Raw genomic sequence first — 14738 nt, 5'->3', positions numbered from 1 at the left:
CATCGGTCTGAAAAAGCGAGGTGTGCTGTGATTGGCCAGCTATCCAGTGCGTTGTGATTGGCTGAATACCTCAAGCGTGTGATGGAAATGTTACGTCCCTTACCATATTGTGATGCCTGCAGCCTGCGGCAACCCCATATGACGACCCCAGGCTGGACTCTGCTTCGTCCACGGTGAAAGCCGATCCCAAACAAAGTAGTTTCGCTTTCACAAGGAAAGCACACAGCTCTTCACGACATGGCGGCGGCGGCAACAACAATACTACAGCGAGAATAAAAGTTACGCCTTCTTTGTGTGAACATTTGAGCGGCGTTATGCAAATTTTCCCACATTGTGACCTAGACATGTGGGGGCGTGTTAGAATGAGCCGTTTTAGGTAAGCGTGGCTGACTCTTTAACTTTTATAAAGAATATCTCTTTGGATTTGAGATTTTAGTCTTTGCAACTTTACAGATCTTCTTTATGCACCAAGAGCTTGTAACACTCCAAAGAGAAAGGAAAAATTGAAATCGCATCATATGACCCCTTTAATTTAATGATATTAGCTTACATATACATTAAACCAATTTCAGTGTGGGATTAACTTCCTATTTTCACCCAATTACCACACTGAAAGAAATTGTCATCCAAACTGAATTTAAAATGATTACAGCATCTTGCTCAAGTCTTGACCAATGTTTGACATCAAATTGATATCAAGGTGCCCGCTGGGTATGCCGTTGTTTTTCTTGAATAGCCGGACAGATCAGTAGAGCAGAGAATTAACTGCAGGATGGGATCGCATTAAAGGAAAACACTGCCACTGTGTGGCTGAATATTCTCAAACAACCATTATGTAAGGAATCTGAAGGGTTACATTGCTTTCTCTACATTCTTCTTCATAGATCTGCACTTATTCAATCAATTTAGCATTGATTGTGCTTATTCTGTTATATAAGATCTTAAGGGAAGTACACACCAACACATCTGTCATCAAATGTAGTAAATGTTTACTGTGAAATGATACAAAATGGAAACGCATATTCTCAACATATCAAAGAGTACAAAAATACTCATTTGACAACATCTGTAATATATCCATGTGAGCAGAGGTCAATCTGTAAAAAAACAAATCAGAAGTGTACTTGCATTTTTTTTTTTTTAAATCTACAATTACTGCTCTTAAGCAATGTCTAGAACCTTATATTGCACAAAAAGGCAAACTTTGACGGGATAATTTTTTTTTACACCTAGAGTTTGTCAAAGGCACTTAAAAAATGTATTCAGTTTCATGCATTGTGATTTTTTTCTCTCTGCAATAATTAAAATGTAAGTGATAGATTAAAAAGACTTTAAAACAATATATGCACAAAATAAAACTAAACCACATATGGAACATGTTATGTTACATTATAAGTTCAGTTCAACAAAAATAAGTGGCTTGTATAAAACGAGACTTTACAAAAACATATTTTTACAAGTCTCACAAGACAAAATAAAGAAATGCATCAAGTTTAAAATAGCAAACCATTACACTGAATTGCACTCATACTGTACATGGTGTCGTTTAGCCATTGCATCTGTAGTTATATACTTTAACCATACAGTTTATCTTGGTCACATTTCTTCATCCCTCAATGCAACAGAGCTGCAGCTGTATGGAGTGTTAATAATATGTTTCTGTGTTATTAAGCACGGTGCTTCAGCACGACCCAGCAGTAAAGACCGGACCATCTGATGATTTCAGTTCACTCAAATAAAATAAGCAGATCAACTGCAATTCACCTTCTTAAGTACATGCTGAAATCATTCCCTGGCCGTCGAGTCCTGGCACCTTCAGAGAATGTTCTCAGGAGACCAGCCTTTTCATTCTATAGTGTCTATGGAGATGCTCTTTTTCTCCTGTAAGGACTGTGAGCACTACAGGTACTCAGTTCAGTGTACTGTGTCTGAATAAACAAGAAGAATTCAAGACATGAAAAGCTTCCAGACAAATAAGCAAACTGAGAAAAGGCAGAGCATGTAGTCATCCAATTTCAGACATATAAAATGTTTTTAAAGGTGCACTAAGTAATAACATTTTTTTTGTTAAATTTCACCAGCTCTTATTCAACTTCTTAAACAACCGCTATGCAAAGTCTGAGGTAAGTAAGAGAAGTGTTCATTATTGTGTTGAATATTAGTATGTAGAATAAAAGAACTTCAATTATTTAGGTGTACAATCTCATTTTAAAATGGACTTGTTTGCTAAACTTTAAATTATATTGTATATTATAAATAACTATATTGGTATAATTTAGCAAAAAAAACAAAAACAATTTAAATTAAATGAATTATATACAATTTTAGCCAATAGCCTCATTCATACAGAAAAAAAAATATTACATTACAAGATTTTATAAAAAAGCTAAAAAGTTTATAGACCATTCTGACAACTCCACCTGACACTATAAATATTTTTTTTCTGTTGTAATTACCATTTGGACATCTGAAGGCACTCTGGAGAGGAAATCCATCACCTCATTGTTTTCAATGGCATATGGACTGCGCAGTTTCTTTGTGAATTTATGTATACCTAAAAAATGAACATAATTATGACCAATCTCTACTGATAACTTCAAGGAACTTCAATATTTGTCTTAAATTTGCTTCGAGTTCAACGGCTTTACTGATTTGAAAGAAAAACATATTCCATTGTTGGAGAGTAACAGAGCTGTTGTCTTACCCCATAATAAAATAATGTAGCGTACTGGAATAAAGTAAGTGATCACCGTAGCCATGATGAGAACCAGGAAGGCCAGATTAGACAAGAACGGCACTGACCAGTTGAACGTACTACAGAGAGAAGAAAAAAAAAAGATGTTGCAGTTTTACAACGAGTACCATGATTTAATGTTGTCATCTTTCCATAAGAGTTTATCCCTTCAAATACTGTGCATCAGTGGTAATGTGCATGAATTCATTTTAATATATGTACTGTCTGAATGCTAGTTCACTGACTTATATCATATATATATAGATATATCAGCAAGGCTGATAAAGTGGCTATTATTAGTCTCTTCTGATTAATGTTGTTTAACAATAGTTGTGCGTGCTTTAATTGTTTAACAGAAGTTGTAGTTCCCCTTTGGTTCAGTTTCAAAATAAACAGACAGCCTTGCCAGTGGATAACGTACCATTTCAGTCATTACAAATCATTCAACATTGAGTAAATACTGCAAAAAGCTTCAGCATAAATCTGTGCATTACAGTTGCTTTGATGAAATTTTACTAACCTATATACACACCACCATTAAAAAGTTTACCATTTCACAATAATGCTGTTTTTTTATTAAATAAATTATTTATCAAATACATTATATAAACACAGTCACAGGGAACATATCAGACTTATTTCAAAAATATTGAAAAATCTTACTAACTCCAAAACATTTGAAAAGTAGTGTGCATATCATGCAATTATCTTAATATCCATTACAAATTTACAAACATGATACTTAATAAAGGGGTGAAAACAACACATACTTCTTTATTCTTTCTCCAAAGCATGCAATCTCCTCCAGAAGGTTCTGGACCGTAATGACAATCTCTTGAACCATGTGAATTTTCTCCATCAGACCTTTTCTTTCAGATTCCTACAAGAAGAAACATTTCAAAAGACCAAGAACATAAAATATCATGCTTATTTACTGTAATAAAGGAATTTAGTAATATTCGGAATAGGAAAGAATTGTACCTTTTCATCTTCATCTTCTTCTTCATATAACTCCATGGTGTCCTGCAAAGGAATGGCTTTATATTTAAACATTTTAAAATGAAAGTTAACAAGACCTTAAAACATTAAGGTCATTAAATTATATCTTGAGATAACAATACATATCGTAAATATGCAATCTTTGCCAATTCATGTCAGTCTATCTTTAGTCAGTATCAGACCACTAAAACAAATGCTTAACTAGATCCTTACTCTGGTTGATATTCTGCAATCAAAGGCAACACAAGCTGGTTATCTGGAGTTTTACTAAAATGTGCAATTTATCAAAAATGGACCCACTAGATCTCTGGTGACTCTCTCAGAGGCGATCTGGAGATAGTTCCATACGACGAGAAGGACCATGAACAAGGGCAGCATGTAGAAATCCCAGTACCACACTGTAACAACAAAGACCTGAAGGAAAACACATGCAGGATTTAGGCTTCATGAAGACTTTGACTAATGAAGGGTCACATATTTGTCATGTAGTTACATAATCCCAATGCTTCTCTTAACAGTTCGCGATTGCAAATATGAGTTAGGCTAGAAGGTATATAAAAAACTAGTTGCATTTTTACTGGACATGGTCCCAAGGTACTACCATTTTATTCTTTGAAACAGGCCTACCTTTTACGAACACCAGAGTATTTGAATATAGTAATACCATGGTATTGAATTATTACCATTTGATACTATCTGGCACCATAAGTCTTATCTGTAAGGTAAGCTGCTATAAAAGTAACAAACGATTTCCAAATCACATAATACCACAAAAATTAAATTAAACAATCCTGAATTGACTGACTCACTGAATGAATGAATGAAAAACGAGTCTCACCAGAAATGCTATGATGCTCCTCTGCACACTTTCCCACTGGAAACAGCTCTTGATGAACTGATTGACGTGACACACGGCGCGATAAAGGTTCCTCACGCGAATAACATTTCTGGCAAGAACCTGTTGGTAGTTAGTTAGTTAGTTATTTTTTTCTTTGTGGATGTTACCCAACTCAACGTCATACCTTCTTAGAAAACTTGGCATTGTCCTCCATAAACTTCTGTTCTCTAGGCGTGAAGGTCTTGATGCTTGCTTTGATCTGGCCATGGCATTGAACAAACAAACAAACTATTAAATATCCAGTATCTGAGCATATGAAATATTTGACAGATTCTTTATACACAAGAATATACAGTACATCAGGTGCTGAAAATGTATCTCAGCTCAGTATTTTTGAGCTAAATAATGACACTATTATCTTCTGTAGTGCTGCTTTATACCTGAAATTAAATTTGTTTCATATCTGATGAATTTTACAACATGAACACTGTTATTTATATATGTGACCCTGGACCACAAAACCAGTCATAAGGGTACATTTCTCGAAATTGAGATTTATACATCATATGAAAGCTGAATTAATAAGCTTTCCATTGATGTATGGTTTGTTAGGATAGGACAATATTTGGCTGAGATACAACTATTTGAAAATCTGGAATAAGTTCTGGAAAATATTGAGAAAATCGCCTTTAAAGTTGTCCAAATTAAGTTCTTAGCAATGCATATTACTAATCAAAAAGTAAGTTTGAATATATTTACAGTAGGAAATTTACAAAATATCTTCATGGAACATGATCTTTACTTACAATGATTTTTGGCATAAAAGAAAAATCAATAATTTTGACCCATACAATGTTTTTTTGGCTATTGCTACAAATATACCCCAGCGACTTAAGACTGGTTTTGTGCTCCAGGGTCACATATGATATTTATATATGTATGTGAATGTGAAGCTGTTTATTGTATAATGTGCTATATAATTAAATGTGACTTGGCTACTGTCATATTCTGCTTGGCTGATCATATTGAACTATTGAATAAAGGCATAATCTCTTTGTTGTCATCAGTCAAGACTCACAGAATTGTAAATGACTTCCAGCTCCAGTACTATGGTTCCTTTAGACAGTCCTCCCAAATTCTCTTTCCTTAGAGAACAAGCAACCTGCTGACCGTTACGTATCTGTTGCAATAAAAAAAAAAAACATTAAACAAAATTCAAACATATGAATATATCAATTCCAATTCAATTAAGATGTTTCTCACACCATTGTTCTAAATGTTAAGATAAAATATGCACTTACTGAGAGTAAAGGAAGGGCCACCTTCCCCAAGAAATCTGGGGCTTTGTCTCCATCCTCATCAAACACAGTCACTTCCAGAACCTCATGAATGTCTTTTACTGGGCTGGGCATAAAGACAAATTAAATAAATTTCGCTATTAATTTCATACAAATATAGAGTTGACACTGATCACTGTTCAAAATATTTTTTTTTTACGTTTTGGAAAGAAGTCTCTTATGCTTACCAAGGCTGCATTTATTTAATCAAAAATACAGTAAGAACAGTAATATTATACATTTTCAGTAATATTATTCTATTATAAAATATACTTTATTGATGTGATGATAAAGCTGAATTATCAGTCTTCAGTGTTACGTTATCCTTCAGAAACCATTCAAATATGCTGATTTGGTGCTTAAGAAATATTATTAGCTTTTATTATTTTAGCTTTTTCTGGATACCATGATAAAAAAAATTCAAGATTCTTTGATGCATATATAGTTCAAAAGAGCAGTGTTTATTTGAAATATAAATCTTTTATAAATTATAAATGTCTACTGTGTCTGTGACTATCAATTTAATGCTTCCTTGGTAAAAAATTTATATTAATCTTACCGACCCTAAAGTTTTGAACAGTAGTGTACATTAATAAAGTTATGGTGATACTGACAATGTAAAGACTTTATTCCACTCAGGGTTGAGGGTTTTGTATATGGTGTGGGTCTGCAGCCGGTTGTTTCCCAATTCCAGAACACAAAATGGGTCACTCTTTCCTAAAAATATACAGAAGATTCAGTGAATGTGGTTGTTGATACTCACACCCATGCTCATGACTAAAAAAAGTTTATTGTGTAATGAACAAATAATATATAATACCGTTTAGATCAGCAGCCATGAGGTCAGTGGCCTTGATCACTTTAACCTGAAGAAAACCAATATCTCTCAAGTCCTTCAGGGAGTTCCTGAAACTCTGCCGAGAATGTTGATTTTATCAGACGATGCCGCGATTATAAATGAGAGTGACTCCTGGTTAACATGTATTAAAAGGGGTCGTGTTTAGTCACTATTTAGTGTGGTATTTTTTGACAGTATTCAGTCATGACAGTAAAATAGGGCATTCTAAGTCAATATACTGCAGTATTTCCTCTCTCAATCAGTAGAAAATATGGTTAACACCCGGTCATGCATGAAAAAAAAATACCGTCATTTAACGTGAAACCGGTATAATTTTGAAAAATACCGTGATATACATTTTTGGTCATACCGCCCAGCACTAGTATGCAGTATACACTCTGTAGCATGCATAAGGAAGCACTGTCGTAATCAGTATAACATACATATTTAACCAGCATATTTTGTCTCTCATGAGGCTCTTCCAGCGGAGGGGCGACGAGATCCGTGATGGAAGCTCCAGTGCAGGGAATGGGAGTGACGAGGAACACCACCCTGCCTCGGCCCGGGTCCAGCTCACATGTAAACAGTGTGGATTCATTCAATGGCAACCCAGACAAGTCAATCTCACACCTGCAATGTGCACACAGACACACAAGGCCTTGAACACAAACCCAGCAAGACATCTTTACAAACAGGAAATTATTTCCCTGAGAAAGTCTTTTGAGTTGAATGTTCTAGGTTTGATTCAGTTAAAGCAGCACTATGTAACTTTTTCTGTGTTCAAAATTTGCAAAATGTATATAATGAGCGAGTACATCATGAATTCATCTTCCAAACCGCGTTTTTGTCTTATTCCGAATCACTACGGTACACTTATAATAAGTACTTATATTTGGACTATTGCAGCCTGGTCGGGTCGTCACCGCTGCGGAGTAACACATACCTGCGTGAATCGCCATAGACATAAACTTAGAGAAGTAGCTCCGGTTGGAATGTTCTTCTTGCGGGATGTGTGCAGTTCTGTTTATTAACCGCTAGAGCGCCACAAGTTACATAGTGCTGCTTTAAGCTCTATTGACAGCATTTGTGGCAGTGTTGTTTACCTCAGAAAATCATTTCAAACTCATCTCTCTCTTTTTAAAAAAAAACAAAAAACACTCAATGTACACAGGTTTACACACTGAAAGTTTATAAGCAAACATGTATTTGTGTTTCTGTTAAACCTCATATTAATTACTAAAAATATGGTTTGAAAATATTTGATCTGCTACTATTTGAACTACTTTTAAAAATGTCTGGAGATGGAAATGTTTTTGAAAGAAGTCTCTTATGCTCACAACAAACTGTAATATTGTGAAATGATATTTCAATTTAAAATACCTTTTTTATTAAAAAATATTTTAAAGTCTAATTTATGTATCACATGATCCTTCAGAAATCATTCTAATATGTTGATTTGGTGCTAAAGAAACTCTTATTATTGTCAATGCTGAAAACAGATGAAACCTTTTTTTTTTTAAGAAAACTTTGATAAAGTTTAAAAGAACAGCATTTGTTTGAACATTACACATGTCTATTTTCAATTTTTAATTAATGCGTCCTTGCTGAAAAAAATAATTTCTTTAAAAAGAAATATTACTGACCCACAAACTTTTTTTTAAATATTATTATTATTATCATTGTTGAAAACAGTTGTGCTGCTTAACATTTCTGTGGAAACTTTTTTCTGGATTCTTTGATGATATAAAGTTCAAAAGAAGTTAAAACAAAAGTTAAAATATAATTTTTTGTAACATTGCAAAAGTCTTTAAGTCACTTTTGATCAATTTAATGCATCCTTGCTGAATCAAACTAATACATATCCTAGTATCCCTGCAATGTGTATTTACTGGTTTTATTTAGTCATGGCAGGAGTTGAAATATTAGATACTGTATAACTTTGGAAAGACAGGGTTTTACAGGGATTCTATAAATCTAGTCTCATGCCACAAGGTATAAAGTCTTCGAGCGATACTTTATTTTAACACTTATTTATTTGCCCTTGCTTCCACTTCCAGCACCTTACTGTAAACTGTGAAATAAACAACATAAGACTCATTTTCAGATGTAACTGATATTACGCCAGCTTCTGTAAATAAAACTTAACTTGTGTTTCAAAAATCTCAAACTCACTGTCCGTAACACTCCTCATATCTCCACCCCTCTTTTCCCACCACTTCAATCTCTAGAAGGCTGGACGCATCAGGGAACTGGTTGAAGTCAAATCTTTCTCTCCACTGTGTGTTGACCTTCTTCACTTGACTCTGTGAAGATGAAGACAAACTTACAGCCCTTACTGCAGAAAAGCTGCATTGCTACTCCTTTTTAATCTTGAAATTCTAATATTTAAATGAAGTTAAGGACTTTACATCAGTGAAGAGCTAAACAAGTCATCCTGATGCTTCTCAGTAAATACCTTGCTTTTATATTTCTGCTCTCCCAGTTTAAAGCGAACAAACACGTCCCCCTGTCCGTCCAGTGGTAAGTCCCGCCCCTCCACCAGAGTGATGGTATATACCCTGGTCCAGAGTTGACTCTTCTTCATAGACTCCGTGAGACGCTTGTTATCCTCTGTTGTACTTCCCTGAGGATCAATAAAAATATTGCAATGTGATATTGAGAACTCTTATGTTAAGTTTCTGGATTATATTGCAGTGGTTCTCAACTATCGTTCGTGGGTTGCAGTTCTGTTCAGACAGCAGGGAAAGAAAAAATAGTAAGTGCAAATAATAAAATGCATGATATAATCATGCATAGTTAATCTAGCTAAATAAATAAACGTATTAACTTTTTTGACAACGTCAAAGGTCACGAATCCAATTAAACTCTACAGTATTTCTGTCACTTGGTAAAAGCAAGTCATTTTAGGCTGATGCCAGCATGGACAGGTTGTGGCCTCATTCTCAAAAACCATGAAAAACATTATGCAAGATATAAGAAGCCATGACCCAGACTAATAATAATAATTACAAGTTGCTGCTTGCAATGGTTTGTGCCAACCACAGTGTGCTTTCTGTGGTGAATTATTGGCTGCCGAGAGCAGGAAACATTTGATGTGCAAAAAAAAGTTGAGAACCACTGTTATATTGATTGTGAATTAGGTTAGTTTTAATCTTCATTGTGTTATTTGCATGCAGATTAACATACAGACTGGCCCAGATGAAACAGCAGGATCATTGTTTGTGAATCACTTGCTTTGAATATATTATTACAGGAAGTGTTTGGATAAATTCATGAGAAAGCGCGGACACAACCACTCTAGAATAAAAAAAATCAATTAGTAAACGATTAGACGTAATTTAAATCTAATCCATCTCACCGTGAGGCTCCTTTTTTTCCTTTGGGCCCATCTCTTCACAGTAGAAATGAATATTGTGAATACATAAGCAGCAAACATTTAGTTAGCCGAGTTAGTTAGCTTCATAATTCATAAAGTTGCTTACGTGTTTTTTGTTTTTGCTGTCCCTCACAGATAAGCAGATATCGATGACTATGACACCCATATCGTCCTCCAGGCTGTTGGGGTCATCTAATGGAAGCACCATCTCGCTGTTCCTGTACAACAGACAGAACAAAAGCATCAGGAACCACACTTCTGGTTTGACCTTTAATACGAACATTTCAAGTTGACCTACTTTTCAAGTTCCAGTTTATTCAGCTCAACACCGCAGGACCCCATGAAGTCATCCGTTGTCAGATCTCGATCATAAACCTGAACAATCAACGAATGGGACTGTTTAATCTACCTGTAGGTATCTTGGCGTGATGTGAAAGCTAATGCATGTATGCCACAGCAAAGTAAACGTGTACCTTGATGAAAAGTTTCTGGTCCAGGCTGCGGATCGGGAAGGAGAAGGACTCATTCCAGACAGGATTGAGATTCTTATACACCACTTTGCTTTTGTACAAGGTCTTCCCGTCCAGCTTGAATTTCACATACGGATCACTTGTGCCTATGGAGAGAGTGGTCTTTTACTGACCATCTGCAAATTTGCTTAAATGTTTTGGTTACACTTTATTTTAAGGTGTCCTTGTTACAGTGTAATTAAACATTTAAGTACTGTGTAATATTAATTAACTACATGTACTTACTATAAGGTTAGGGTTTGGCATAGGGTTACATGCATGTAATTATGCATAATTAATTGATATTATAATAGTAAGTACATGTAACGTGTAACAAGGACACCTTAAAATAAAGTGTTACCAATATTTCTTAGCTCTAGTCTCTGCATGTATTAGGAGCTCATTTCTATTTTCCAATATAGAAATAAAAGAAAATGTAATTCTCATAAGCAATGGCTTAAAAACAACGCTCTACCACGAAGACTACACTACTGTTCAAAAGTTTTGGGGTCAGTAAATTTATTAATTTCAAATAAATGCTGTTCTTTTGAACATTTCATTCATCAAAGAAAATCATGTATCACGGCTTCCACAAAAATATTAAGCAGCAAAACTGTTTCCAGCATTGATAGTAATAAAAAAGGTTTCTCGAGCACTAAATCAGCATATTAGAATGATTTCTGAAGGATCATGTGACACTGAAGACTGGAGTATTGATGCTGGAAATTCAGCTTTGCATCAGAGGAATAAATTATATTTTAAAATATATTTAAATAGAAAACAGTTATTTTAAATTGTATTAATATTTCACAATATTACTGTTTTACGGTATCAAATAAATGCAGCCTTGGTGAGCATTAGAGAGTCATATTTTTAATTTTTTAATTACATTTTTACAGTTTTATTAAAGTAATTTGGCAAATTCATTATAACGCCCCCTCCCTTTAAAATCTTACTAATATTTGAACAAACATGTGCACCAAACTATGTCAGTATAATACAACCAACAAGAAGGCCGTTTTGTTACATGACAACAAAACCATAAAACAGGAAATGACATCACAGAGAGGACCCCCGTAGACCCACATGATACGGTATGTCACGTCTTAAGAAAAATCAATATGACCTTTTATGGCACAATAAGTTAGTTCAGCTTGAAATGTCAAAAGGAATAACCCCAAGGAAATGTCAAAATGCATACTAAAAATAACTCAAATGTATAGTAAAATCGGTCTTACCCGTCTTAAACAGGTCTTAAATTTGAAAACATTCATACAAAGAATGATCAAGATGCCTACTCTCATGTGTATTCAATGTGCAAACAAAATATATTACATTTAACATGATGGTTATATCACATGAAATTTATTACCAATGACACTTAAGTTACTAATCAAAATATGTCAAAATCATATGAAACCAAAGATAGCAAACTTGGAACATTTGTATCTAAAGAAGATTTTAAAACATTTGTCAATTCAGACAGTAATTTGTCACTGACCAATAAACATGGTACCTAAGGTATTCATTCAAGATAACGTCTTTCATAACCTTTCAGTGAGCTATGAGTACTTGGTGCAAACAAGTGCAGTCCCTATCATTTTCCCTTCAATCAGATGACATGTTTAGTAAACTCAGTTAGTTTAGTCATGTGTGTGGGTTTGCCTCTGACAAGGATGTGGTTAATACTTAAGTGCAACATCAGTGCATGAGGCAAAACCAGCCAGTTTCCTGAAGACTATCATTTTGAAAGAGAAAGAAAAGCTGCAACATGCTACTACTTCTGGTAGGGTCCACTGCTATAAAAATGATAGATACAAAATAGGGCCTTTAACAAGGCTGTAAAGGGGATACTAAGCAACCTGCCTTGCTTACTAACCCTGTTCCACCAGTAGAGGGGGGCATGTAGTAAGTCCCGTCCTCAGTTACTGCCTGGTTTGCCCCTTCATCCACCACACTTAAAGGGATAGTTCACCCAAAAATTAAAATTCAGTCATCATTTACTCAATCTTAAGTTGTTGTAAAACCTGTATGAGTTTCATTCTTCAAAATATTTTCTTTTGTGTTCAGCAGAAGAAAGAAACTCATACAGGTTTGGAACAATTTTTCGGTGAACTATCACTTTAAAAATATTCAAAAGCAACCTATATACTCCCTTTATACATTGTTCCTGGTCTAACTGTGATTAAATAATCAGTACTTGCTATTAATGCATATTTATCTGAAATCAAATTGTATTTATTACAGTGGAGTAATGGCTGCTGGAAATTCAGCTTTGGACAGGAATAAATTATAAATATGCCCGTCGCAATAATCAATATATCGACTTATCGCGCAATATATGTACATGACCTCAATACATTTAGTGACGCAATATATCGCCCATTATATTTACTTAAAAATTAATGTCACCATGTTTTGTACACTCCACTTGCGCCTGTGTCTTTGCAGCTTCTCGTACATAACGTGGTGTAGTCATGAGGTGCTAGTTAAAATAAAAAAAAATGCTTCTAAAAAAAAAAAAAAGTTTCATCTGCAGATAAGGTCTGGTTTAGGGATCTGTGCCTTTGTGCGTACGGACATCTGACTGCTAAGTAGTGATTGTGTTTTTTAGCAATAGTGTGCACCCTTAATTTACAGAGAAAAGAAGGTTGGGGAAAAATCTGTAGATGGAAAAATCTTCATACAAGTTCTTTGTGCAACAAAGAGTGAAAAATTGAAGGGGGTCTGAATACTTTCCGTACCCACTGTGTATATATATATATATTAAAAGTTGTTTTAAATTGTAATAATATTACACCTTATTATTGTTTTCATTGTATTTTTGATCAAATAAATTCAGCCTTGGTGAGCATAACAGACTTATTTCAAAAACACCGACCGCAAACCAAACCTTTGTACTGTATATATGAATATCCTGTTTACCGATATTCATTACAAAAGTCAAATGAGTTGCAATCAGCAATTCATGTTGACTTTAAAACGGCAATATGATATGTGAATAAATCATCTACAATAAAGGCATGCGTGCAAACACTGACTGTAAAATCTCAAGTTGCTCTATTATATAATAGACACTCCTTTGAAAACAGTCAATAAACGAAGAGGAAAAAGGTCAGTAACAGTATGCTAATCTTTCGAACATTCTTTTTCTAAATTAAAATTCTTTTAACAATCAGGACTGGTGTCACCTTCTTAAGAAAACATCATGAAATTACAGCAAAATACAGACTTATAAACAGGAAAAGAGCTTGTTCAATGAGCCACGTAGCAATGACGCAATACAGACACAATAAAAAGCAGTAAATAAACTGGGGAAGAGGAAGTATACCAATGCATATCCTAGTCTCCACCTGTCTGTGTTTTTCCATGTCTTAGACGAGTGCCTCATCTCATGCCAGTAAAGTCAATAGTGTGTTTTGAAGGTTCAAGGTGTGTCTTGCATCTATGCAGGTGTGGCTGCAGACAGGTTTGAATGTGCTGGGAGGAATGCTGGCTCAAGTATGAAAGTAATGCACACGTTCCGGTGTTAATGCAGTCAACTAAAGCAAAACTGAGTGATTAAAGAGTGATTAAGTTCATTTAAAGGCTAGTAACACCGTCACGGTCGAAGCCGGTTGATCATTTGAAATGTTTGCTAGCATTCATACTTTCACTTTATCATTTTTTATTTATATTTAATATAATTAAAGGTGAAGTGTACTGTATAATCTCTATACCACTACTGGTACTCAACAGAACTGCAAAACTAATGATTTGAAAATAACGAGTTTCCACCCTCTGTTCATTCGAAAAAAAGAAGTCAATTCCCTGCTAAATGGGTTATTACAAATAATCCTGCCCTAAACTCCTGCTATTGGTTAATTCACTATTATAAAACGGATAGTTCCGGTCCTTGATTCTGATTGGTTGAGCCGCGTTCGAAGCTGTTGTAAATTACACTACAAACATACACCTTCGCTTACTTCTGTGTGTTGCTCGGCAACCACTTTGTTGGAACTACAACTGTTTCTGAGGAACTACACTGTTTGGTGGAAGAATGCTGTTTTTATTAATTAGTCATTACACTTTATTTGCTCTGTTTTATTCTGTGAAACCTTACCACGT

At 34.7% G+C, this 14738-nt stretch overlaps 1 protein-coding gene across 2 annotated transcripts in view; it reads right to left on the bottom strand.

Annotated features, from left to right (window-relative positions):
• Window positions 1–1397: 1397 nt before the first annotated feature.
• The window catches only part of LOC107662305 (multiple C2 and transmembrane domain-containing protein 2-like), a 24922-nt gene continuing 11581 nt past the window's right edge, over window positions 1398–14738 (bottom strand). For both annotated transcript variants that reach the window (XM_016452290.1, XM_016452291.1), the window contains 18 exons: window positions 10596–10738; window positions 10421–10497; window positions 10229–10340; window positions 9202–9369; window positions 8919–9049; window positions 7190–7376; window positions 6729–6822; window positions 6523–6625; window positions 5873–5975; window positions 5650–5751; window positions 4756–4830; window positions 4572–4691; window positions 4034–4147; window positions 3716–3757; window positions 3505–3614; window positions 2705–2814; window positions 2457–2554; window positions 1398–1928 (listed from right to left, as the gene is read on the bottom strand). In XM_016452290.1, the coding sequence (XP_016307776.1) occupies window positions 1860–1928; window positions 2457–2554; window positions 2705–2814; window positions 3505–3614; window positions 3716–3757; window positions 4034–4147; window positions 4572–4691; window positions 4756–4830; window positions 5650–5751; window positions 5873–5975; window positions 6523–6625; window positions 6729–6822; window positions 7190–7376; window positions 8919–9049; window positions 9202–9369; window positions 10229–10340; window positions 10421–10497; window positions 10596–10738 (1958 nt within the window). In that variant the 3' untranslated portion in view covers window positions 1398–1859. The remainder of the gene's footprint in view (window positions 1929–2456; window positions 2555–2704; window positions 2815–3504; window positions 3615–3715; window positions 3758–4033; window positions 4148–4571; window positions 4692–4755; window positions 4831–5649; window positions 5752–5872; window positions 5976–6522; window positions 6626–6728; window positions 6823–7189; window positions 7377–8918; window positions 9050–9201; window positions 9370–10228; window positions 10341–10420; window positions 10498–10595; window positions 10739–14738) is intronic.

This window comes from Sinocyclocheilus anshuiensis, unplaced genomic scaffold, assembly GCF_001515605.1.
Source record: "Sinocyclocheilus anshuiensis isolate Anshui unplaced genomic scaffold, SAMN03320099.WGS_v1.1 scaffold579, whole genome shotgun sequence".
NCBI lineage: Eukaryota > Metazoa > Chordata > Actinopteri > Cypriniformes > Cyprinidae > Sinocyclocheilus > Sinocyclocheilus anshuiensis.
This window is presented reverse-complemented; position numbering and strand designations above follow the sequence as displayed.